The sequence below is a fragment of the Lepidothrix coronata genome, unplaced genomic scaffold (assembly GCF_001604755.1).
Source record: "Lepidothrix coronata isolate B3197 unplaced genomic scaffold, Lepidothrix_coronata-1.0 Scaffold116, whole genome shotgun sequence".
NCBI lineage: Eukaryota > Metazoa > Chordata > Aves > Passeriformes > Pipridae > Lepidothrix > Lepidothrix coronata.
In genome coordinates, this window is record NW_016690296.1 from 493,138 (window position 1) to 520,430 (window position 27,293).

A 27,293-nucleotide genomic window follows, 5' to 3' on the forward strand; every position below is an offset into this window, starting at 1 on the left:
TACAGATGACTTCAGTGACACTCAGCAGAACAGAGAGCCCTTAAGTAGCTGCTAATCACATGTAAGAAGAATAAAGAATTAATACGGGTCTGAAGAAAGTCCTAAATAGCCATTTCGTGACATGCAACAGTATTAAGCAATTGCACCCTGCAGTTCTGTATCTCTAATTAATTATCGCTGCCATAAATAATATTTGATTATTTCATTATCCATAGCTCTCCAGGAATCTATTTTGTCCTACTGGCTTCTGATTCCATAGCTGAATAAATATGATCTTTCTGATGCCAGAAAAAGACTGGTGCCCCTTTAGCTTTTTTGGTGTTATTCTCAACAAAAATAATTGGCAGTGTGATCAGCCCTTCAATTTTGGTACTATAACCTGGAAGTGCAAGGTTTCACACTATACTACCTGTAGTTTTACTCCACCAATCAGTACATGGTACTTCTTAAGCTTAGCACAGTACTACACCTTTACAAGACTTCTGGCTTTTATCTATACAAAATATGAATTCAAATTAAGCCACTTAGCAGTAAGTTTAAAGGTATCTGATTCTTTAAATCCATTTTTTAAGATTTAGCTTTCATTAACACCATGGCATGGGAAGAACAGAAATACTGAAAACAATGTACCGAGCCACTTCTGACATGCACTAAGAAGCAAGAGTCAAGTATAATAAAATGGTTTTGAAAGATGTAATTTTTTTCCTCCAACAATAATTAGGAAAAAATATTACTTATATTTTGGTCACATCTAATTTTAACAAGGGCAATCCAAAGCAGCATGCAGAGCTGGGTGTAAAGATATATATATATATATATTGTCTGGAAAGACTTTGATCCAAACAAACAAAAAGGCTCTACTGAACCTTCCAGTCACAGTACTGAGCAATAAATATGCAAAACAAAGGAAAAAAAAAGGCTGAAATAGTTTTTTCAATGGATCTTTCTAGAAATGTAATTAAGTTCACAGAAGTGAAAGAAATGAAAATTCACGGAACTTCAGCAGGTTTTGATGATTATTTTACTTTGGGCCAGGCGTGGCAGCTGACTTGTGGATTGCAGAAATTAAGGCTGCAGCTGAAGTGACTCTTCCTTAGGATATGTCTAGATTATGGCAATGTCAACAGGATTTGCAGTAATTAATTACACACTGCAAATTTCCTGATCTTACCCAGCATTTTACAGGCTTTGAAGAATATAAAGCAGTTTGGTTAGTTAATCAGGGAATATTATGTCGACACTAAATGGTATTTGATAATACTTGTGATAGGAACCGTTCTCCCATATGGCATAAAAATAATTTCCTTTGATTTAAAATCAAAGTTCACGATGCTCTACAGCAGGAGGATGAGAAACACTTACTTTAAACAATGGTCTTTCCACAGAAATTGTCATTAAGAGAAACTAGGAGTTATTATTGAGTTCAGAGTGCTTATGCCCCAACTTGGTCTTGTTATTGTCAAATAAATTTCATTTATCTATTCAGAATTGCAGCCCTAAGCTGAAGAGGTGTCTGAAGTCAAGACAGGGAGAGAAGAAATACCTTTGTGCAGAAAGTCTTTCATGGGGAGACACAATTATTGGCAAGTATTTTCCTTGCTTTAATATCTGTGGGATTCTGAGATGGGCAGAACCTGAACTCCTTACTCAGGAAAAAACTTTAAAAACATCCCATCCATGTCAGTAAATGAAAGTTCTGCAGAACTGTGGAATAGTGAGAATACAACTGATGCCACTTGACAGCAAACTAAACCTTCCAAACAAGAGAAAAATCACATATCAAATTATATAACTACAGATTCATATTTTTATGACACTGTAGTCAGAGAGACTACGAATAAAAAGGCCCTAACAAAAGGCATAAAGAAAAAACATGTGGAAAGAAATGAAGATTTCACCAGATTTCATACAGTCCTACTCAGTAGCAGCTTAATATAAAAACGAGAGTGATGTGCCAAATGAATGTTCATTGTTGAATACATAATGGAAACAGGTTAATCAAATTTCAACTCCAATTTTGCCTGAGTAAGGAGAGCAGGCTTGGGTCCATACTCCCTGGGTGAAAGCCCTATAAAAATAAACAATATCCATTGCAACTACTGCTGAGAGCTGCAGGAAACACATTCAAAACTTCTTCAGCAAGATATCAAGAATCCAGCATTCATTAGTAACAGCAGAGAGAGATAATGTGGTTCAAAATACAGTTATTTTGTCCATGTAAACAGAACAGGTGAAACCCTTTGAAACTCTGAGAGAAAACAGCAATAAGCTCTACACGTTTTCTCTCTCATAGAACACAAATATATTAATTTATGAACACATGGGGTGTATTTTACATTTATTTTTAACAGCAAAAGGAAATCACTTCAAAAGGAGGAAAACATTTTCATAGGGAACAGTTATTCTAAAGCTGATTTGTGCTTAACCAGTGACCTTCTACTGGTTGTGAAGAAGGAGTTTTTCCTAAGGCATCGCTCACCAAAAGCCCCTCTCCGAGGTCTGAGAGTGCAGGACAGACACACACACACCTCCAATCAGCTGGTCATGGCTGTTGGAATCATTAGTGGTCTTTTGTCACATGTTATGAAAATATTTTTAAGAAGCAAAACGTGTATCTTGGGGCTTTATCTTTCAGGTGGCACAAAAAGTTAACGCGCGGTTCAGGTTTGGGATCCTGGCAACGTCCACACTGGACCTTTCCAGTGACCCTCCTCTGGATACCACTGAAATTCTGTGTCCACCCAAATAACAGGGGATTTTCCTACAAAACTGCACGGCTGCTCAGACCTCAGCAGCAGTTAGTGCTTTTCGAGGAGCTGTGTTTCCCAGAGAAAGGTGTGGATGAGGGATATTCTCCTCCTCTCTGCTGATGGCACAGCCCAGCACCGTGAACACCCCCCAGCTCAGGTTCAAACCCACAGCAAACTGTGCTACTGTGTGCCATCACGGAGGCCAAGTGAACACAAGAGTGGAGAGTGGGTTGAGGAGGAAGAAAAGTTATTGAGATTGTCAGTGGGGACATGTTGTGACACGGTCCTGAGCTGTGAAGGAAGCTGGCTGGGAAACTGTAGTATGGAAAGGCTGGGAAATTGGGTTTTTTACTCCTGAGCACTTAGCACGGCATCGTGGGCTACAGCAGCTCAATTAAGGCAATACTATTTCACTGTGCAACGTGGTTACATTCTATGACATTAATACTATTAGCTTTAAAAATAAAGAGATTATAATAACGAATAGAAGGTTGTTACAAGATTACTATTTTGTTACTATTCTTATTTACTACGGACAGCTGCATTGGCTGATGTTACATCTACTTTTTTTGTTTTCTTATGTCCCCAGGTTAAAAAAACAATTAAAGACTTGCTTGAAAGAACGGCAGAACGATTCACTGTGGATGGCATATAGCAACTGCAGGCTTAAAATTCGACAGGGTTGTACTTTAAAGTCTTGCAGCTTCTCACAGTATGTTAACAAAGCTAAATGCAACTGTTTGGTTTCTAAGTGTGAACGTTTCACAGGAGGAAAAAAAAAAATCTGTCGATAAAGATCCTCACCATCATCTGAACACTCGAACTGGACTTCCTTTTCTGAATTGACCAGTCAGAGAGAAAGGAAAAGAAGAAAACGTGACTGGTTGGATTTGAAGTATCAATGCATGGAGTACAGTATATTTCTCTTTTGGCTTTTTTTTTTTTTTTTTTAATAAGAAAAGGACAGCTTAAGCTGCAGGAAGGGGTGGAAAAATGCTACGGAGTTTACAGTAGCTCAGTCACAGAAACAACAAAAACAGACTTCCCCAGATGTAAATTTACTCCCTCTGCTCCACATGACCATGCAGATAAACAGCAGACACATAACATGTGCTGAAATCCAAACTATCAAATCCCAACGAGTGCAATTTAGGCAAAATTTTGGCAACAATTGTTTCCCATATTATAATTGGAATTGAGGTAGAACAAATACCATCGTGGACCTGTAGGAGGAATGATATTTAAAAAGGAAAAGCTGGTCAGAGAAGAGTGCATAAAATTTACTTATTCCAGAAGGAAATGTGTTAAGGGTTTTCCACAGGAGAGATAGAATAGTACTGAATGTGTGCTTCTCTGTGGAACTAGGATATTTACTGCTTGGCAGTGAGAAGCACTGAAATCGTGGTGAACTCATTTGATTTTAGGTCAGGTTCATGATTTTTTTGACCAGAAAAGTGTGCAGAAGTCAGAGAATAGGCACAAATACACTGTGAATCTGGTATTTAAACAAGTATTCATAATGCTTTGTTAAAATAAGACATTAAGATTAAATAGAAAATTAAAATTCACTTCAAAGACACACTTCTGAGTAAACACACAGAGCACAGAAGAATATCTTTTGAATGTTATAATGAAAGTTTGAGGCATTATATTATCTTATGTAGTCTTCAGGAATCCTCCAAGAAAAGAAATAAATTATATTCCCCTGGCTTTTTTTCCCAGTATTTATCCAGAATGTTCATTTGTGAGGCATCTCTCCTCCTGCAGGGCCTGGTGACGTGAGAATAGGAGCTCTAAATCACGTACGAAAGCTGCCAAAATGTTCCCTTCTTAGCAAGGTCTCTTAGTCAGGAAGAGCTGATTTGTTGAGATAGTAAACCCCTCAAGTTCTGCCAAATATAGCAAGTACATCTGGCAGAATACACCTCATGTGGAGCCAAGCCTACCCGAAAAACTTTTGGTCTTCCATGAAATCAAAATGTAAAGTCAAGGGGAAACACAGAGGCAATAGAGCTGCAGATAAACACTGATGCCTACAAAGTTAATGTGCCCACCACCAAATTGTTATTATAAGCTAATTAATAACTTTGAGTCATTAATTACACAAACATCCTTCATTAAAATAGCAAGAAAAGCATTTTCTCTGGTAGTTTTCTATCTTCCACTTATTTAATGCTTGTTTTGCAAGTATTCCTTTTACTTAAGCTTCACCTACTAACTTTAACCACTTCATATACAGAGTGAGAAGCACTTACTAACAAATTCTATGGAGGAAAGAAACAATAATCAATTCTAAAACCTGGCAGAAGTTACAGGCAGGTGGTGACTACTACACTACATTTTAAACCTACCTTAACTCCGTCCGGCTTTTTCAGTAAACTCTTGGCTGCTGTAAAACGAGACAAATAAGTTCAGTGTCAGGTGGGTCCCCCTGAGCTCACCCAGCAAACCCCCATTGCCTCCCAGCTCCAGACACGTGCTCAGCTTTTATTTCCTCCTTTTGTTGCTCTGAGAAAGGAAGTCTTTAAGAAACTACCAATCCTTTAGATCCCCACACACCTCTTTTTCCACTGATTAAAGCTGTAGGTTAACTGTACTTTTACAAGGAGAGAGCTCCTCGGGTGGCAGAGAGGAAATGGAAGCAAGGTGAGTGTAAAAGCAGCAGCTTTGGATATTTTCATTTTTTCAACTGCAATGTATTTATATTTGCTGATGGGATAATTTGATACAACTATGAAAAAATATTGTCCTGATGGCAGGGACTCGGACCAGGGGTTTGCAGAGTATCTTCATGGTGTTATTGATATGACAGCGACAAAAAAGTGATCGATAGGAGATCAAAAAGGTACTCAGAGAGCATGGGGAGGTGCAATGCTCTCCGTACCACCTTTGGGCATTTCCCACCAGGACAGCATCAGTCTCCTTGTGTGAAAGGTCGGGACAAATAAGAAAGGAGGGACAATTTGCTTTGGAGGGTTGATTCCCAGCAGTCAGTAATAACAAATCCTAGGCTTTCCCTCAGCTTCTAACAAAGAAAACCCGCTATTTTCTCAGTTGTGTTGTATGGTGATCAAATCTCTTCAAAGCAGTGGAGTCTGATGGGCAACATTTCATTTGCCTTAACGTTATTAACGTGTCAGGCTTTAAATTCCCCCACCTGAAACTGGCACCAGACCCTTCTGAATTCTTAAATTTGGAGGGCTAACGTGCAAACACGCACAGCGTGGCTCTGAACCTGAAAACGTTTCCAGCAGAAATCCACGCTGGCTGACCTACCACATCCAAATAAACTACTCACTGAAGCGTGAATGCTTCATGACTCACTGCCAAAGACTTGGAGAATAATAAATTACACAACGAGCCCGCCGTGATTTGGGGTTTATTGTTGTTTATGACCCAATCTTCCCATCAGAAAGTGTTCCACAGCCTAGGCTGTAAGAAATTCCTGTTCTGTATATAAGAGAGACAGTCCTGCCATGGAGATCTCATCATTCCTGCCATCCTTATCTTTAAAAAAAAAAAAAACAAGCCAATGGGACCTTGCAAGCCTAAGGCTTGCAATACTGAGTATTCAGTTTACACTTGAAGTTAATTCTTGTAATTGTGGCTTATTTTTCAGCTACATCTGCATTAAGTGCTCATTTTAGAGCACAGAAAATGTAGGATCACCTCAGCAACCATCCAGAAATGACTCATCTCCATTACTGTGTTGCTTACATGAAAAAACCTGGAAAGTGAAGCCAGGTTAATGTTCTATAATTTCATTAATATATCAGCCCTCCAGTGTAATAATTATGGACATCAGCCAATACCACCATTAAAACTCCCACAAGGCCATGACTTACCACTAAAATGAACAAAAATAAATTTGCCTGGACCACTGAATGTTTTTATTTACAGAAACATGTGAGTAAATATTGAAAACAAATTGTTTTCCATATATTTTTGAGGTAGGACACTCCCTGTTGCAATGCGTGCTTACAGGACCTGATGCAACACGGCTTTAGTTTTCACATTCCCAAAAATATTGTGGGCACTCCATTAACTTCAGGAATTCATTCAGGGAAAGCAAAAGGGAGGAGCTATTTCTGAAACCTGAGGCCAAAAAAGCCAGAAGTTAACTGCTTTCAAAGCCTCTTTTATACCCTTAGCCCTTACAAAAAATATGGGAAAACATAAATTAATTCTTACAGGCTGCTGTAGGTCCTTTTGCTAAATTTGTGTACGACACTTGTGAGTTCTTTCTTAATGCTTAACAAACATTACATGTTCTATGTAAAGAAGTGAATGAAAGCCAGGGCACCAAAAGCAATAACAACAAGTACTGCGTGTATGGCACTGCCAGCACGGCCTTCCAAGTGTGCCCAGGGTGGATTATTATGCAGTATTCCATGTTACAGGACATATTCCGTGCTCAGCTGCCTCTGATGCTTTTGGCTTGGAATGTATTTTTAATAGTATTTTGACTCATCATTCTTTAATCACAGATACTGCATACAAATCAAATATTTAAAGAATTTGCAGGAGCAAAGCAATCAGCAGATTCTAAATTAAGCTCACAATGAAAGATTTCTTGCAACTACAAGCAAGAGCTATAAATAAAACCTAAGGCAGCACTAATAGGCCAGAAAGCAGACTGAAAGGGAGTGGTGTTGTGACAACATGGAGAAATTAAAGTGATTGAGGACAAACAGCAGCTCCGATTTAGAAGAGAGAAAAGATGTTCCTTTCACGTGCTGAGGGTCTTACCTCACAAGAAATATACATTCCACATAAAAAGAAGAAAAAAAAAAGGAAAATAAAACACTTTTATAACCACATCGTTATGGACAAATGACCTTCAAAAGCATGCTTTGCAATGAAATACAGTGAATAAATAAATCGAAAAAATAGAAGTGTCATCAAGAAAAAACGTGGGTCATTATGGTGTAAAACATGGGATGATAAGTGAAAAAAATAAAATGAAAAAAATTCCAAAAACCCTGCTTGCTTTTCATGCTGAAGCACTGTTTTAAAACTACTTCAGCTTTTTTGGTTCGTGGAAGTTGAATTTGACCCTCACACATCTAGACAGTGACAGTTATGAAAAGGGATGAGGAGTGATTTATTTGTTTGATATTTAACAGTAATTCATTCTTACAAGATGTGCAGCCTACAGCCTTCCCACCTTTAAAGTGAATTGGCAGACACTGGCGACTCATTAAGCACTAACTCAAGGTAATCTAAATAAATGTAATCTTCTGGGCTTAGGTGTGTATTAAATAAAGGAACTGACTAAGAAAGAAACTGTATTTCAAATACTATGCAAATTGAACAAGTTGCTCTTGCATTCATGATTATGTAATTTTTTTTGGATGAGTCAGTGCTTATTATTATTCAAAACATGCCCAAAGCACTGCCATGTTTTTGTCTGTACAGTAATTCATGTTACACTCCAACAGTTACATCACAGAGTAGGAAGATAAGTAGAATTACTGATGTTTAAATCTGGTGTTCTTTTTCACTACTCACTCGAAATCTCGAATGGCAAAATGAAAAATTCAACATAGCATCAAGATTTTGGCAATACTACTATTGAGGACAATTCTAACTCTACTAACAGCAAATGTGTTTCAGCTTTTGTTACTAAAATTTGTTTAGCATAAAGACTTAAATCTCCAGGACATCACTACAAAATTATTTTATAAAGAGGAAACAACTCTTTTTATATCCAGCTAAGCATTGTTGGGCACTAGAAGAGAAGGAATAGGAAAACTCATGTTACAATGTTTCTTACTCCTCAGCGAAGCAATCAAGAAATGAATGTGTATTTATTTTATATTTTAATACAGGACGCAACAGAATCATGGAATGACGTCACATAATAAAAAGAAGTTTTTAGATGTTGTTTGGTGAGACTTAGGCATGTGGAGCTATAGGCAGAACTTTCAAGGTTCCTCCACCAAAACAGACATGAAAACACTGTATTTTGACAGGTAACAATCAAAAAGCAGGGAAGGAGCTCAACTTCTACAGAAAAATCAGACTGTCACCTACAAAGAGAATCTCTTCGGCCCAAATAGTTTAAATTTTGACTACGTCTGCCAAGGAAACAACTTCAGATATATCATATTTAGATGCTCCTGAATAACACAGATCTTTCTGTACTGATAAATCCTAATCAGATTTGGGTCTTCACAGACATCAAAACACAAAGACTGCAGCTCAATCTGGAGCTCAATGAACATACCTGAGAAATTTCTGGTAGCCAGCATTGTTGTCAAAATGGCCCCCTGTGTACACACACATTTTCTCAAATTAGCATCACACTTGTGTAAAGGTCTGAATGTGATACAACACAACAAAAAGGAAAACAGGTGCAAATTACAGCAGTTACTGAATTAACCCTGAAAGAATGGATTGCCTGGGCATTACCTCTCACATGCCATGTCATGAGAGCATAAACTGTCATTTAATCTTAATTACACACCTATCAGCCACTTGATAATCTCAAATATTTGCCATTTCTGAGTAAGTAAAGCACAAGCCGTGAGTACTCACAGCAATTATCAGCAAAATACTTTACTAGCAACATTTAGGTTCCTTTTTTGGGGGAGGAATAGCAGTTTATTTGTAAAGCGCACATTAGAGAAGTTCACATCTACAAAGTTATCCTGTCTGGCCAGCAGAAAACAAAGGATAATCCGAAAGAACAAGCTTTTAAGATCCCTATCAATAGTTCATTTAAGCAGAATATTCAAGAAAAAATGTACTTAGAGACCGTTTGTTTTACACATGGAGCACAAGCACAAGTTTTCATTCTTACCTTTAGTTTTCTTCTTGCATTGAATTTCTTCAAGCAATCTACAGTCTCTTGTCTGTGCATCATAGAGGCAACAGTAGAACGTTGCTAGAGAAGAAAAGAATTATTTTAAGGCACCCAGCCAGCTGTTCAGCAGTTTAGTTACTCTACAACTCACATATCACAACCCACATGGTCCAAAACTTGGCTTGAACGTCTACCTTGTCTGACTATGCAACTGTGCTCATTTTATGAGCCTTTTCTATGTGTAAAGTCCTCTTGAAAAGTCACAGTGTGGAACATACTGAGAGCTGGAAAGCAGTCCTGGATCCAGGGACAACCAGGCAGCCTCTGCTACCTGCAAACTGACTTTTGGAAGTCTCTTGATTTCCTGCCTTTACATTTCATGCTTATCAGAATGACTACAGGGAAAAAAAGATGCAAAGCATTATCTAACTCAAAGCCACTTTCTTTTATATTTTTTTTCCCACTGAGAATTTAAAATGGCACCCTAATTTTGGCAGTGAACTCCTGCACCACAAAGTCAAGGCAAAGGAGCTCATTTCTGCAGAAGTCTTATCCCAGGCTGAGATCTCAATGTACACCACTACTGACTGTATCTGTGTAACTACAATTTTACAGTTTCTAGTTACAGAGCTGCAGGAGTAAGGACAGGAGTTATCCTCTGAACACTTTCACTGCTTTGTCTGCCCAATTACCCTGTGAAATCTGGGGGAATTACTTACACAGATCCAGGGATGCTTTAGTGCTTCTGATGCTGTGATACGTTTCGCTGGGTTGATGGTGAGCATTTTGTTGATAAGGTCTTTTGCTTCAGGAGTCACCGTGTCCCATTCTGGTGAGGGGAACTTCAGGAAAAAAATGAGCAAGAGCACATTATCTCGTACAATCTTTACATAACTTCATCTAAGGATCCACAACTGGATTGGAATAAGGGCTTAAAAATTATAAGGCTCTGCCTTTTTCTCTTCATCATTCACAAATTGCTTAAATCTGGGGACAAACAGCACTCTGTCTGTTTAATGTAATATGAATAGATGATGGTGTAAAATTCATCTGCCACCAAATCATCAGTTCTTACTTAACAACAGCTGTAATGTTTTTTGTCAGAGTACCTGTCTTTAATGAAACTATTCCTTTTGCAAAGCTCTAAAGCAGCTTGTATTTCCAGAGGTGGGCAATACAACAGCATAAGATAATACAAGAGCAGAAATAAGACTTAAATTAGCATATTCCAATAAGGTTCACGTTAATAAAATGATATTTACTATTTGGTGTGACTCAAAGATAAGCAAACATTAGGAAAAATATTCTGATTTCACCTTTCACTCTATAAAGCTCCTATTTTGAGGTACAATTATAAATAACTGAACAGGCAGAGCAGGGTACATACATCATAAGCACCAGCCTTGATCTGCTGGTAAAGCCTGTGCTGGTCTTCATCCCAGAAAGGAGGGTATCCCACCAGGAGGATATACAGAATGACTCCTGCAGAAAAGTCAGACCAGGATTAAGGGATTTCAAGAGACAAACTCCAGAAATTTTGCACCTAAAAATTATGAAAAACAAAAGCTTCAAGAGTGCTATCCCAGCCACTGGAAAATACTGCCCCTGTTCATACTGGGGAAAACAGAAAAGTGGGGTTCACAAGGTAAGCTCTGATGGAAAGCAGGGGCAAGAATGAGCACCTGACACAACATCAGATCAGGAACCCTGAAAAACTGAACTGATGGAGAAATAACATTCCGTGATTCTGGATGTCCCTGGAAAATGCCTTTTTTACTTCTGGTTTTGTCATGGCTTCTACCACTGTGTGCAAGATCGTGTTCTAACTAATCTCATGCAAAGAAAATTTGGGCAATGCAATTTATCTGTATATAAGTCAAAAGGAAACGAAAAAGACCACCTGCTAGTCTTACGGAGATGATTCACTGAGGCTAAAGAAAAGTGCTTTCATAAATACAACCAAATAAAAAGCGTGGGTAGAAGTAAAATAAGGAAACCAGCCATTGTTCTCAGCTGGGGAGCTGCCACTGGTAGCAGTTATCTCACACTACACTGTTTCAAGAGCTGCATGATACATCAATAGCTCTGCACTCCACTTTACAGAACATTTAAGTTTGCAGTTTATACCTACACTTGTGGTATATTGGTCAGATCAAATCTTAGGCTGCTTGTGAACCAAAATTAAGTATGAGCTGTTATGTTTCCTAACTAGTTATGTGCCTTACACCTGCAGCTATTTTTGTAATCCTTTGTGGAAGTGTATTATGCCATGATAACACACCTTCATAAACAATTTTTTTTAAAAAAGAAGCTGGGAGAAGAACAAAAAAATCCAATGAATACTGAATTCTATTAAATATTGATTTTCTGATGCATAACATAGCATATTCTGGATGTCATTTCTCACCCTTAAAACACCCCACAGTGGATTGAACACGTCTTTCAGAGCAATTTCTTACCACATGCCCACATATCCACAGGTTTTCCATAAGGATCTTTTCGTAACACTTCTGGAGAAAGGTATCCCGGGGTACCAGCAAAGCCTGTCAAAAGGCAAGGCAACTATTGTCAAAAGCTGAACATGCTCTGCAAAAATCAAGGGATGTTTGTTAACATAAGGAGCATTCAGAGAGTTCAGTTCAGTGGTATGGGAGGGCAGGTTTGTGAGTAAACAACATGTAGGGTTAGATTTAAGAAAAGCAAAGAAATCATTTAGGAGGGAAAAAAAAAAAGAGAGTAACAGCAGTGTTTGAAATTCCTCACACAGAAGTGAAAACCCAATTCAGCCAAAGCCAGATGGTGGCAAAGTAAATGTTCAGAGGTGTTCAGGCTGAGCTTTCTGAAGGGTGTTACTTAGGATGAAGTCCACTGACTCGGGCTCAGCCTTCTCCCAGCCTTTGCTATCCCTTTATACAATCTTTCCACTGCAAAACCCATTTCTGTGAAGTTGTTCCACTTCTGGAAACCTCCGTCCAAAAGTTTACAGAAAGCATCTCTGAAGCAATGTAGCCTTTAAAATTTATACATCCCTCATCCTTTATTCATGAGAGGCAGTGCTGCTTTCTCCTGGCAGCAATGCAAAATGGAGGGAGAAATGTTACTTTTCTTAGGATACTGCAAAGGATAAAAACTTAATGACCATTAACGGGCTGCACCACTTCAGTGAGTGTGTCTGCTCTTTCCAGCATCTTTGCCTAAAATAAATACTTGGGAATAACTTGAAAGGTGAGAATTTGGTGGCTTTCATGAAGGACCACACTGGATTCCACCAAACTCGTGAGAGACAGTGATAACATGCAGAGTGCACAGCTACAGGAAAAAGAAGCCTTTGCCCTGCAGTTGACAATTATTTTGGAGTGGGAGGAGGAAATGAAAGAACACATTCTGTATATTCTACTGAGAAAAGAGCTAAAATATGGTCATGAAAAATCAGCTTGTTGTTTGCAGTCTCCTGATATGAGAGCTATGAATTGTTAAGGAGTACTATCATACAGGAAACACATCCTAAGCTCCTTGGAGAAGCTGAAATATAGATGTTCTAAGTAGCTTTAAATAGAGTGCTGTTTCATATCCCTTTTGGGTGTAGTGCTCTATACATTAATATTTTTGCTCATTTTAAAGGGGAAATAATGTTGCCTTGACTTTAAAACTTACCACAGCTCACTGAACACTACTAAAAATAAAATCACTTGAAAATAAACTTTAAAGCAGAAATAAATACAGGACTTAGCTAAACTTATCTCTTGATGAAGATACAGAATGGATCTAAACAGAAATAATTGGTGTGGTTTTACTACATAAAATCATAGAATGGTTTTGGTTGGAAGGGACCTTGAAGACTCCTATAATTTTTTGATTTAAATAAGTGTCCAGAGGCACAGGACAAAGTCCTTGCTTTGGTGAGTTCATCTGCCTCACACCTTCCCAGTACATCAAACACCTCCTAAGAGGGTGGGAGGTTTCACCAAACCCTGTAACACTTTCTACAAATAGGCAAAGAACAGGCTTGTTTTGCAAACATGCAAACCAGGAAAGAATCCTGTTGTATCCAAACACACAGAGCTCAAGCCAGTTTCCTGCTGAGGCACAGCCACGGCCCAAGCAGAAAAGGGACCATCACACCAAGGGACTACACCCAGAAAAAGAGAAAAGGAAAAATAAAAGGAAAAACAAAATAAAACACACTGATGCAGAGCTGTAGTTAGACTCAGAGCATGCCGTGAATCACTAACTGCTGCAGAATCCAGAGGAAAGCAAGAAAATCTTCTGAAAGCCAGAAAAAGTTCAAAATATCTAGTGCTCTGGAGTTCATGTTCTGCCCTGTTAATGCAGTCCTAGAGCTGAAGGAAGACACTGAGACCACTATGGAAAGATTTTGCAGAGGAAGTTCTAAAAAAGGTACAGAACAAGTACCACCTTTTTTTTTAAAAAAAAAAACAGAGCCACCTTAGACTACTTTCTTCTTATTAGCTTGCTGACTCTTCCTTACATATATATTTTGAAGACATTCTATTTCTTTCTACCAAGTCCAATCTGCTGATTTTGTCTTGAGGTGCTTCCTGTTTACCTGCTGTGTCTGTCATTATAACAAACCACTTGTGTTTTGTCTTGTCTCCATTCCCCTCCTTTTGTACTGGTCTATTTGTTGATGTGCAAGAGCAATCTCCTCTGTCTTTTGGGGATTACCGAAATCCATTTATATAAAGGCTGGGATTTAAAACAACAGGCTGGCTTATAAAGCTGCCAACATATGTCCAACGGTGCTGCCTGGCCATCTACATGGAGTTACAGCCTCGCCTGCAAACGCTCAACATCCCAACTCCCTGCCTGCACAAAAACCTTTGTGCTTCCATTCCAACCTTTCACAGCAAGCTCACAAGCACTTGGTTCCATTTCAAACTGCACTTTCTAGCTGCTCGAAGGTAGCTGCTATAAATATTTTATTCTGTATTTTTTCCCACCTGGGATTTACAATAGATTTTATCCTGTGCTCGACACCTGTTCGGAAGGTGGTATGTGAGACACATGCACCATGTTTGTACGTGTCCTGTTGTTTAAAATGACCAGCATTCAGTATTTTCCAATATTTTCCTTTGGGCAGCTGTTAACTGTAACAAGCACTCTGTAATTAGTATCTGTCTACAGCCTCAGGTACTCAACCCCCTTATTTTTTGCCTTCAAGTCACATTTCAAAGCGCTTCAGAATGAAATTTTCAGGTCTCTCCAGCAGGCAGAAAATGTTTTGATGACTGGGCAGGTACACTCAGCAGTATTAACCTACTGTCTTATTCATCTGAGCACCTGCTGGGAAGCCACCCATCTCCCTCCCAGGCTCTACACCCATGTTTTACAACCAGGTGAGAGCCAGGAGGTTTAACGGCTACACTGAACAAATGGTGAGAAAAAAAATAATATCTACTTACCAAACCAAGCTTGCTGCTCTCCCTGGACTTCTATAGCCAATCCAAAGTCTGCCAGTTTTACTGCTGCTCCCTTTGATTTGCTAGCTAGAAGTAAGTTCTCAGGCTTTATTCAGAGAGAAAAAAAAATGGAGATGAGAAGATAAGTAAGTACATTTTAGACAGGTTTTCTTTTTTTTTTTTTTTTTAGTTGCGGTAGTCTGGAAAAGATCAAAAACTTAGAAAAGTGAAAAAGAGGAAAAAACCCCCTGAGTTTACTCCATGAAATTGCAAAAATTGCACTTCCCATTCCTACTTGGAAAGAGCCAGCAGGCCTGTAAAGAGCCTTCATGAGCCCATGACAGCAAGCCTAAGGACAGTGTGGAGAGGAGTCAGCCACGGTGGGAGTATGGAACTGTGACAGGACAATCCAGAGATTCCCTATAGGAAAAATGTGGCAGAACCTCCCCCAAAGACATGGATTCTTTGATGATCAGCCTAACCTATGCAGTTTTGCAGGATTAGGCATTTCTGTCAAACAGAAAGGTTTTGCACGCCAGCTTAGCACTCCCAGCCCTATGATTATATTTATATTTAGAGGGCAGGTGTATTGACATCGCAAATCCTTCAGCAAAACCAGCACACCCACATCTGTGCCTGCAGAGAACCTTCAGAAATAACAGTGGAAGTCAGTGAAAGTCCCCACTTGGCTTTTTTTTTTAGGGTACGTTGGTCACGTCTGAACTCAAGTGTGCCAGTACACTCACACAGTTAAAGGAAACATAAAAACCACCAACACAACAATGGTGTTCTTAACACTGTTCATAATGTATCCTTTAATCCTCAGTTAGCAAATACATCAAATGCAAATTGTCCAAACACAACTTCATTGTATGAATGTTTACTTTTAAAAAACCAAATAACTCACTGTAGAACTCCACAGATTATTTCAGAGAACTGTGACCTTTAGTATAGTATTTTCTTGCCATTTCTTTCTTTCGTATCTTCGTGATTTTTTAAAAAAGGTTTTGTTCTACATTTACAGAACAACAAAACCTCACTTTCAAAGCTATGGCTGTGACTCTTCAGAAGTAATTTTTGAAGTGGTCTATGACAAGGGACTTCACTATATCCAGCCTGGCACTGGGGACCCAATCCTGCAAACGCTTAAATATGTATTCCACGGTAAATCCAGCAGCAATCATATTGTTTCCAAGGGACTATTTATGTGATTACAGTTAATCCCATGCAGGTACTGAGTTTGGAAACAATTAAGATCATAAGCTTCTTTCAGTAAAGGCTATCTTTAATACATGTCAGGTATCCAGCAATATATACTTGAGCCTAATTAAGACCTCAGCCACTGTACTACTTGTATTAATCTACAACACAACTGGCCCTGACAAACTCTTTAGTGTAAAGGTCTTTCTTACCCTCTCATCAAATTGTAAAGGTACATTTTTTCAGCAATTTACAAACACCATTCCCTCACTTACTCCTTCGTTGCTCTGTCATAGAACAGACAATGTCAAAAACCTTTCATCACTAGTTATGTGATGATCTTCTATTGCCATATTTTTAAAAAACAGAGAGATTAAGGTAATACAATCTTTATATTCACTTACATTATCAATAATCACCTCACCTACATTACATAGCACACTGAGTGCATAGATGAGGACTCTTCTCTAGGTTCATCAACACTGATTTAAGCAATGTCACACTCCTTGCCATTTAAAGACACTAATTTCAACGTACAGTCACAGAGATCTGGAAAGATTCCTCTCAGAGTGAGAGAAGTTCAGAGCAATTAATTCCTGGAACTCTGTTCTTATATAAACCTCTTAAAGCAATGGATGATCCTATTTGGCTGTGACCTTCAGGCAAGCCAGCAGCAGTGAAAAGCCTCACCCTCTCGGATGGAACACGAGCACTACCCCACCGAGCACATAACGCTTCCCAAAAAGGGATTTCCTTCAGAACAGGAGTTCTGTGCTTTCTGCTGCTGCTGGTTTCCATTTCCCCTTGGGATGTTTTTTTTAATTCCCTTCTGTGTCTTTGCTTTGCCAATCACAGTGCTCTGCAGAAACACCACTGTCGGATGTATGTTCCACCAGAATTCCTGATTTACTCCCATGCCAAAGACAAGAGCCCTTTGGACAACACCGAGTGGGACCGTGCACTTAACCAACATGCAGCTGTCATTTGAGGCTGACGAGAGGCACGCTGCCTAATTATCATGCATTAACTTGGAATGGCTGCAATTACTTGGAAAACATTAACAGCCCGGCGTGGGCCATGCGGGACTCGCACTCTGGATTCAATGGTGTCACCTCGTGCTCCCAGGGGATGGGCTGCAGCCAAGCATGAAGAATGGCAGTGTTAACTGCTAAAATTACTTACAAATAAATTAACCTGATTTATGCCGTGTTTTTCCAAAGGTCTTTAATCCTTAAGACATCAAGTACTTATGGCTCTGTGTGTTTGTCCTTGAATGTAACCAGAGCAGCCACTTTTTGGGGGAGGGCAAGAGGGCTGTAATCACAGAGTCTCATGAAAGCAGCGAAGCTGCTGCCTGAACAGAACTGGAATTCCTACCTGGAAACACACTTTTTACTGGCTGTTAAAGACAGGTTGGTTTTTTTCTGGATCTAGGATCCACCACCATTCTGACTTACACCACTGATTACAAACAGAGCAGCAACGAGCATTTCTGCAGCTCATAAGGGGCTGCAAAAGCTCCTCTCCACTTGCTACTAAACTACAATAGAAGTTAAATAAAAGGAGATAATCCCAAATCTCATCTCGTTGCCCTCCACACCCCCAAATATGCCATCAAATTGTGGACTGAGTTATTGGAAAACAAATCCATCAAATTTTGCGGTTTGAAGATCCATGCCAGCCCACAACCACCTTCTACATGTCTTGCAGTTCTGGTCTTGGGCCTTGGCATCTTCTCTTCAGCACGCGGAGTTCTGCTGGGATTTCACCACAGTCTGTCATTTCAGTCTTTGGGTTTTTTGGCTTTTGCCACAAAGTAGTAACTGAAGAAGGATGGTTTTCTTCTTCCTCAAGTTTTCACTTTCAGAAATGAAACTGGGCACCATAGCTTGGCAGAAACACTTTTTCTCACTGTTTTTTCAGTTCATCCTGGATTTGACAGAATAAAAAATCCACACATGGTCTGGAGCAGGGAACAGCTGGATTTCATGTATTTCCAAAGAAAAAGTTGTTTTGTGTGAATGTATGAAAAGTACTAGAAAACGTTCCTTATTCTGTCAGCTTGCATGGCTACAATCCTGCTTTTTAAATTCTTTCTGATGCTGGAAGCATAGTACTGCCTGTATGGTGAGGACAGCAATCACTGGAGCAGCTGGACAAATTTGAAATCCTTTCATTTAAAGGGAGCATAACCCTTTCTGTTCCCGTAGGACAACAGCAGAGACTTTATACATTCAGGTAATAAGGGTTGTTTATTTGGGAGTGAGGGATGGCAAGGAAGACGACGGCTTTCTGATTCCAACATGATTACTAATGATAACCACTAGAAAACTCCTCTCCTAGGAGGAAATCCCTGCTCCCTCTAACTCATTCAAGAAAGGAAAACAAGAGCCCAAGAAGCTGTGCCAGAAGGGATTAGTGTGTTCTGCTGCCTTAGCCCACACGCCACATTTTCTCTGCCTTCTGATAGTTCAGACAGTGCACTTCTGTTTGATTCCAAAATAAACAATCTTCTTTCCCTTGAGGATTGTGAAGCCCAAGTACCCAACTTAAGCCCTTTCCCTTATCCACAAGGAGAGCTCACTACCAGCTCTGGGACAGCCTTGTCTCTCTGAGTCTCACAGTAAAAGAAAATGATCTCAACTTGCTTTTTTCCATGCCAGCACGGTTTAAATGCAGAGAGCATTCCTGCAGCAGATGTCCCCAGCCATCTGGGCAAGTACACGAATAAAAATGAGGGAATGCTCTTCTCAACACAAGAGTTCCCTTTCTGAAGTTTCTATCCCAACGCTAAAGTTTGTCTGGAAGGAGCTGGACTCCTTGGGTGACTGTGGTGAGAACACTGCAGAAACTCCCGTGCTCTAAAGACGTTCTGTAGCCCAGCCACCATCTGGAGGAGAGAGAGGTCCTTGTGCCAGCAGTCCCAGAGCAGCCGGCCTTCCGTCACTAAGATGCGTGACACGCAAAGGCTACTGTGCTTCCCAGAAGCACTCCAAGTTATGCTGATGAGAGATGGAGAACTCCCGCCATGCCCTGCCCCACAAGCTCTGGATGGCACAGAGGAGGACCGTGTGTTCACCGAATACACCCAACGCTTGCCCAGCACCTCCTGTTCTCCCTGGCGCTGCCAAGAGGTGCCGTATACAGGCACACTTCCTCCGGTGAGCGCGCACGGGAAGCCGAGTTAGAAACAAACCAACCAAAGGGCAAAAGGAAGAAGAGGGAAGCGTCTGCGCTCCGGCTGCTGGAGGCCCTGTCGGGAAGGGACGCTGCTCCGGGGCGGGCGGTGGGGCAGCAGCACTCACCTTGAGGTCGCGATGGACCACGCCCAGCTGATGGCAGTGCAGCACGGCCTCCAGGATCTGCTGAATGCAATGACTGCATGCAAACGCCAGGGGCGCCCGTTAGTTCCCAGCGCGCGCCCGCCGCCCGCACGGACACGAGGGCGGCGGTGCCAGGGCGAGGCCGGGCGTGGCCGGGCGTGGCCGTGCTCCCTGCCCCACACCGCCCAGCCCCGCCCGGCCCCACCCAGAGCACGACGGCCTCAGGCTCCACGTGGGGGGGGTGGCAGCGAGGAGACACCGGCCTTGGAGACACCGGCCTTGGGTCTGGTTTTAATTCGATACAGATTTTTAATTTACTACCAATTTGTAGTTTAACGACAATTTTTTAGAGGGAAAAAATTTTGCCACTAATTCATTGACAAGGTCGTGCTTTTTCCTCCTTCCTGACTCATAATGAGAGCCTTGGCAGAGGCGTTAAAAAATTGTAGGAAGGGTTAGAAACTGCAGTGGGCGTTGAGGTAAACCCAAACTCCCCCCTTCAAGGCAGGTGTTTGAGGTCAATGATTAACTTGTCGCCCTCCAATTTAGGCAGCAATTAGCGTCATTCGCCTGAGGGCTCGTCATGCCCTGTTGTTCTGCTACTGCACCCCAGGGCCTCAGCACAGCGGTGGCGTTTACATCTGCAAGCTGACATACATCACAGCCAAGGTTCACCTCCGTGTGCCCACACAGCCACACATGGACAGCCCCAACACAGCACCGGACACGGCAGACAGCACGGGGAAAATCCAGCGCCTTGGAACGACATGGGGTTTTTTTTTTTGGGCAACCATTCCCCCTTTTGCCATGATGTATATTAGGCCTGTAGACTTGCAAACTGGAGAGAGGCGTCATGCAGTATTTGTTGGACCGGTTGTTCGGAGGGTGAGAAGGGTAGGCAAGGGAATATCGCAGACAACCCACCCTCTGCCCCTGCCCAGCGGAAAGAAAACCCCAAAATTCTTATATCCAATTGATGGGCACCAGATACTGACCTTCAGGTCTCTGTGAACTATGCCATTTAGATGACAATGATTAACACTTTCTAGAATCTGCTGTATACAATGACTGCAAAGATACAAGGGCAGAATGGAAGGGAGAACATTTTAAAGGCACATAATCACATTAAATACAAACTAAAATAAAACAAAATAAAAAAAGGTAAAGAACAAAAACAATTTTACACCTCTTGACAAGTCTTGATTGCACTTTGAACTGGATATTTCCAGCTCCAACACATCCAGAAAACAAAGCCAAACAAAAAACCAAAAACAAACCAAAAAAGACATTTAACATGGAACATATGACACCTATGAGACAGAATCATTAGACTGTATTTTCATTCAGCAGTATGGAAGCTTTTTCCAGTTTCCAAAAACTGCTACAGGCAAAATAAAGTGGAGGCAATAAAACAATTAGTGGCATGTTTTGGTTTTCTTATTTTTTTTTGTGGTGAAGTTAATACTACAACAAGTGCTGAAACAAGAAAATGCTCAGAAATGAGATGATATACAAGTGAAACAAATGAAACAAAAAAAGTCAAAAGCTAAGGAAAAGCAAAACATTTTCCATTTTGAATAGAATGGTTTCTTTACAACTATTAGTAGAATAAAGCCAAGTCATTCAAAAAGGTAGCATGCATTTTCATTTAAAATAGTGTCAAGCTTTAGTTCAGTTAGGAGTCACTTGTGAAATGAAAATCCACATTAAGAATCTAGACAAATGTTTTCATTTGGTGCTTTCAATAATTTACTAGCACCTACTTTTCCATGCCCAGGTTTGCAAGTTTTGGCCAGCCTACGGTGCCAAAAAGCACAACTAAAATATTAATCTCTGCGAGCACTGGAACTTTTGCACATGGGTTTTTTTTTGGCACCACAAGAGCTTATAATTTTTTTTTTAAGATATCCTTGTGGCACAAGTGAGTGATGATAAGCAATCCATAACAGTCAAGAACCAAGGATTTGATACTGCTCATCCAAAACGTTTTGACCATGGAATTCAGAAGGAATGGTCATAAATCAGTAACTGGAGCCCAAGCCTGAAAACCCTTCCTTAGGCAAGTAGTTCCCAACTCACTGACCTGGGCTGTTTGTGTGAGTACTGACTACTGGTGTGAGGAAGGGCTTGCAGGAGCAGACCAGTGTTACATCCTAGGATAGGACATTCACTACTTCTATAGGGTTACACACATACATACACACTACAGAGATATATATATATATATACACACACATACAAACATATATATATATATATATAAATATATAAAATACAGAGATGCATCATAACTAGATATTTCACTTATTTGGTCAAGTTTTAACTGCATATATAAAATGCATATATATATATCATATATATATATATGCACAGCCCCTTCCAATATGTCATAATTCTACAACAGAAAAAATCATCATTGCAATTTTTCCTTTGAAATCCCAAGTACCTTAAAATCACACAAGGACACCACAGACTGGCCTTTGGCATCAATATTAGAATTTTTTCTTGAATCATAGCAGGAAAAAATAATTGGAAATTTTTTTTAAGGTAGCTCCTCTCCTTTGACCCCACCTAAACCACTAATTCTGTCTTCTGTTCTACAGCTGTGTGTTGTTCTACATTTAAATGCTTGAAGCAATGATGTTTCTACCATTCTTACAGATGTAGTAAGGGCAAAACCAGGGAAAGCTTCCTAATATTCAGAATAACTTCTTGTCTGCTCATCATTATCCTACCACTGTTCGTAGGAACACTTAATCCTTTCCTGTCATCTGCCGAATAATTCCAAATGTAAAGGCATCATTTAAAATTATGTGAGCTAAATAAGTATCAGTGGTGGTGTGTGACTAAAACCACATCAAAACGTGAGGATTGTTTAAATTTACTTTGAGATTAGTTTCTGTGAAGAGTGTAGTGGTAGAACCTATATTGAAGTAATTGACCACAACGTGGAAGATTCATAATTACATGGGAATATTTCAGATTTATTCTTATATGAGGGCAAACAGATTCTGAGATGGAAAAGTGGCCCTGATACTTTATGTTAGCATGGAAATTATGCTAATTGTCAACTTATTCTTCAAGTTTTTCAACAAGCACTTGCAGAAAATTGCTAGAGATTTCATATTTGAGCTCAGACTATGAGATGCACAGTATAATTGCTTATTGATGAAACACAACAGAAATGTTTAAGTAGGAAAAGGAAATCAGCGCTTCTGGACTGGGAACAAAAAATGATATTTAATGTAAAATTCTTGTATTTCGAACTCAGATCAGCAAATATAAGAATACATGGGTGAGATAACTGAACTGGTATGTCCAGTTTGCAGAGGAGAAAAGAGGGTAATGTTTTAACAGCTTCACCAATTTGCAAAGATTTTAACAAACTGAGGTGCAATTTTGGCTTTTTCAGATCAGCAGACATCAAGACTTCACGTGAGTTCTCCATCCCGCAGTCGTGAGCTCAAAATGCCAAACTGTGCCCTTCCAAGTCTAGGAGAACTCCAGGGGAAATCCTAGAGTCTCACAGACTGTGCTAGGGAAACTGATGCCAAACACCAGGAGATATTTAAGGAACTATCCCAGAACTATCAAAGGCAACATAAGAAAAACAAATGACTTACCTGGCATCTGCTTCACTATAATATTCTCTTGCAACTATATCTTCGAACAATTCACCTCCAGTGACTCTGTTACAAAAAGCAAGATGGGAAAAAGGAGATTTCACGAGTGAAAATTAACTTGACAGGGAGAAGTCAGAGAGGAATAACCTAAATATTTGCACAGAAATGCAAGAGGTGCAGGAACTCAGAGGTGTACTCAGGTGCCAGAAGGGCCATCTTTCTGTGCTTTGACTAGAAAGAGGATTGCTGAGTTGGAGGGAAAGTATCAGCAGAGGCAGAGTTCCTTAAACAATTTAATGGCACATTTTTTCCTAGAAAATATTCAGTTATCTTTGTCCAGAAAGTAGGAATAGTTTAGTCAAAGTGCCACTTAAAATAACTTAAGAGGCATTAATAGGATGAGGGAAGAGCCGTACGATCCAGAGGATCACTAACAGAATCAACTGTGCATCGTTGCATGCTCAGGATTTCATTGTACCACCAGTGCTTTAATGGTAGGAAGTGGTTAAAAGGAAATAAAACTGTGTTGTTATAGAAAATAAATACTGAAGATGAGCATAAACCAGGCTCATCATAGAGGAGAGTTGTAAGGGACGATTCTGGTACAATAATACATAAACATGCAACAGCTATGAGTAAAAATAAGGTTAAAATCAGGAGAAGTTTTCTATCAGTCATAAAGCTGGTGTAATTAAATGAATTTTAGTGCTCTATTTTTAAGATAAAGATCAATGAGCTTTTAAACAAAATCATAAAACTTGTCTGCCTGTGTGGACAAGAGTGGACTCATGGAACAGGAAGACCCCTCCTGTGACATTTCTCTTCTATGGAATATGCTGGCATATTTTCACAGCCAGATGCAGTTCTTCATATATATCAGTCCTGTAATGAGTAGTCGAAAATAGATGTAAACCTTGACAATTCCCACAGCCTGGAGTACCCACATGCCCAGGGTAACCAGAGCACCTAAACACAGCCTCACCACACTGGGTGCACAAACTCGTGCAATTCCTGCTTTCCAAAACCTTCATCTACTGAACCAAAATATTTCCTAGGTTAGGAATGCAGATATTAGCACATTATATTCTCAATACATTCCCAAAAGTAAAAGCTTGAGTGGGCTACAAGATACTTTAAGATGTTTAAAAATCTATGCTACAATGAACACAATTACTACTGAACACAATTAAATTTAATAGTATTAGAAAGTTAAAAGTGAGCATGCTTGGAACCTTCACAACTGCAACATTCATTTGCAAACTGCTGCACTAACACTTCGAGGAGGATCCCAGCTTTCAGTCACGTTAGATGATGACAGAAAGGACCTGCTCAACCAGCAGCATCGCTCCTTTCTTTGAGAAGGCCAGTTTGAAAACTTTATTTCCGTGTTTTCAGTTACATGTGGGTTATACCATCCTTTTTCTGACTTTACACCCTACTGACTCCGAAGGTAGAGACTTTGAGGTACCAGAACACTATTTAGTACAAAAGCCTGCAGTAAAATCTGGAGGAGGTAAAATACCTTGTCATCTAATTTGTATTCTCTTTCTTTTTGTCTTCTACCTTCCAGAAACTGGCTTTGGTTGCTGTAACACAAAATGTATGATTGATGCATATTTTGACAGTCTCTCATATCTCCTTTTTGCATATATATTTGTCTGCCACGGTTCTGGTAAAGAGGAATAATTCTCAATTTTCGATGAATGAAAAAAACAAAGCATCCTTTGATCTTACTCTTTCCTAAAACACTTATTTTTGATCCAAGGCAAAAGAGAAAACAAAAAGCTTTAGTCATCAAAGTGCCTTTCAGTGGGAGAGAATCTCAAATTGACGCTTGTTTTTCTGTAGCACGGAGGAAAGAAGGGGATATGAAATCCCACTTGCTGACACTAAACATTTGCTTGGTATTCAGAACCATTGTTAAACGAGGAAAAGATAAAAGCAAGAACAGAGCAGGTGGATTTCACTGTGACAACCAAACAAGCAGTCAACAATTCTCGTGCTCTGTATCCAAAGGATACCTTAGGAATAACTCTCAGAACAGCTAAATGGCCAGAAGGAAGGAAGGAATAATGGATTGTCACTAATGCACTTTTCCTCCTTGGTTGTTACTATAATTATTTATTACTAAGCACTTGTTGCTCCAAGAGGTTGTGGAATTTCCATATCTATATTGTTGCCTCCAGTGAGGTTGTATTTCATGACAGGACATGATACGAGCTCTAGGAACTTTCAGGGTACAAACTAAAAGCCACTGGTTCTCACAAATTCCAGTGGTTCTTTTGTGATTTTTCTGAAGAGCAGACTGAAGTGGCAACATCTAAACCACGTGGGTTTGTTTAAACAGAAGAGGTACAAGCAACCTGCAGGAACACCAAGGCCCTCTGCACCAGGCACGTCTTTTGGAAAAACTGCAGAGTTTTATAAGAGATATAAGAGAATAATTAAAAGGAACATACAAATTAGCAAAGACAGCTAAAACAGGCTCTGCTGATGACCACACTGGCCTGGTTTCCTCCTAGCTTACGTTTCTGATTTCTTGAATTGCTTTAAGGTGCAAGGAAGCAAACTTCCAAAACTATGGTGACCACAGAATTTTTACATTTACCTGTGGCCTTTCTACTTCTGAAAAAGAGATGTTCAGGCACTTACCCAAGGCAAACACTGTTTTGCAATTAGGCTATTTTTCTTTGCATTTTTTGTTTATTCTACACAGTCCAGTCCCTCCACTTGGAATCCAAAAGCAACGCCAGGATTCTTAATGTACCAATTGTTGCATTTCATCAAGTGCATTAAAATGTGAGACACTGAACATAGAGGATCTCATTGACTTGCACAAGAGAGTCTTCAAGTGCTACAGCTGTTTCCATTCAGATCCAGCAATTAATACTGACAGAATTGATTGGATTTGAACTCATCTAACATCATTAAGACTGAAGACAGTCTCACTCGTGCTTAGCAACCGAAATGGGCTGACAGACGTAAATCCTGACTGCAGGTGCCTTGACCAGTGAGGGAAGAGGAGCAAAAACTTCATGAAGTCCATCATTAAATCCATGAAGTTCATTGTCCAATGTCCATTTCCCACATGGATTTTAAGAGAATTCCACCTTCCCACTTGATGCTACAACTGGTCACACAAATGCAGGCCCGGAACAGAACACCCTAAACACTGTTTTTTCTCCAGATAAAAGTACAGCAATCCCTGAGGTACCCAAGTGAAGCAACAGGCCTTTCTTTCAGAGTGCAGACACCTCTGTGGCACTTATCCCAAAGAGATTATTAGAAATTCAAAACAGAAGGTGACAATAACTGGTTTTTTTCTCTCCACAGAAAAGGCAGTCTTCTTCTCTACTTTCTTACGTGGGATGCAGTCTAAGAGAAATTTCTAAAGAAACAGTGGCACTGAATCCCACACAGTCTGAAAGAAATCATTAAGAAAATGCCATGATGGCACGTGTGGGTGGAGTGACAGTGTTACACCACAGCCAGGCTCCTGTGGAATAAAAATTAAAGAAAGAAAAGCAGGTACTGGGCCTTCACGTTCAAAAAGTGCAAATGGTACCTTTTTATCGTGGCAGCTCTTTCATGTACACTTCAACAAGGCACCAACCCACATATTTGTAACTGCACTAAAAGATAGAGTCTCACTAATAAACAGTATTAGTGAGCATTAAAGCAATGATTTCTTAGTCTGAATGTGAAAAATTAACTTTGAACGGGCATTCCTTGTCATTTGGCAAAAGTTCTTCAGGAATGCAACCTGTTGCTTCTCCAAAGACAACAATCAGTCTGCAAAGTTACTGCCTTTACCATTTAGATGTTTTCTTTGTTGTAAAGGAAATAATTTTGGCCATAAAACCACAAACAAAACATAAAGGCTTTATATTCATGTTTGAGCCTGTTCCTATGTTTGTCCTGACAGGGAAACAAAGGAAGTTCCAGGCAGTTCCAGAATGCTTCCTGCAGGATCTAGTTTTCTGCCAAGACAGTATCTTTGGGTTAGGTATTAATTTTTTATTGCAGAATACAGGCTCCTATTTGTTCTGTTACTATCAAGATATAGATACTGCTATCTACAACTCTGAAGTTGTTCAAATGTTCTAGTTCACATGGCAATCACAATCCCCTGAGATAAGTCTGACACTACACACTAAGTTAAGGCAGAC

At 39.8% G+C, this 27,293-nt stretch overlaps 1 protein-coding gene across 27 annotated transcripts in view; it reads right to left on the reverse strand.

Annotated features, from left to right (window-relative positions):
- CAMK2D (calcium/calmodulin dependent protein kinase II delta) overlaps positions 1-27,293 on the reverse strand; it is a 117,173-nt gene that overhangs the window by 25,062 nt on the left and 64,818 nt on the right. For 6 of the 27 annotated variants that reach the window (XR_001876410.1, XR_001876412.1, XR_001876418.1 and 3 more), the window contains exons 5-14: positions 23,125-23,190; positions 20,497-20,569; positions 14,982-15,084; positions 12,018-12,101; positions 10,946-11,040; positions 10,278-10,400; positions 9,556-9,639; positions 8,980-9,022; positions 5,102-5,139; positions 3,555-3,587 (exon numbers count right to left, since the gene is read on the reverse strand). Coding sequence is in view for 10 of the 27 variants with exons in the window: in XM_017825074.1 (XP_017680563.1) it covers positions 3,555-3,587; positions 5,102-5,139; positions 8,980-9,022; positions 9,556-9,639; positions 10,278-10,400; positions 10,946-11,040; positions 12,018-12,101; positions 14,982-15,084; positions 20,497-20,569; positions 23,125-23,190 (742 nt within the window). In the remaining 17 variants the exon portion in view is untranslated. Of the gene's footprint in view, positions 1-3,554; positions 3,588-5,101; positions 5,140-8,979; positions 9,023-9,555; positions 9,640-10,277; positions 10,401-10,945; positions 11,041-12,017; positions 12,102-14,981; positions 15,085-19,483; positions 19,557-20,496; positions 20,570-23,124; positions 23,191-27,293 lie in introns of all 27 variants that reach the window. The other 21 variants (XR_001876415.1, XR_001876420.1, XR_001876424.1 and 18 more) reach the window with 7 other exon arrangements.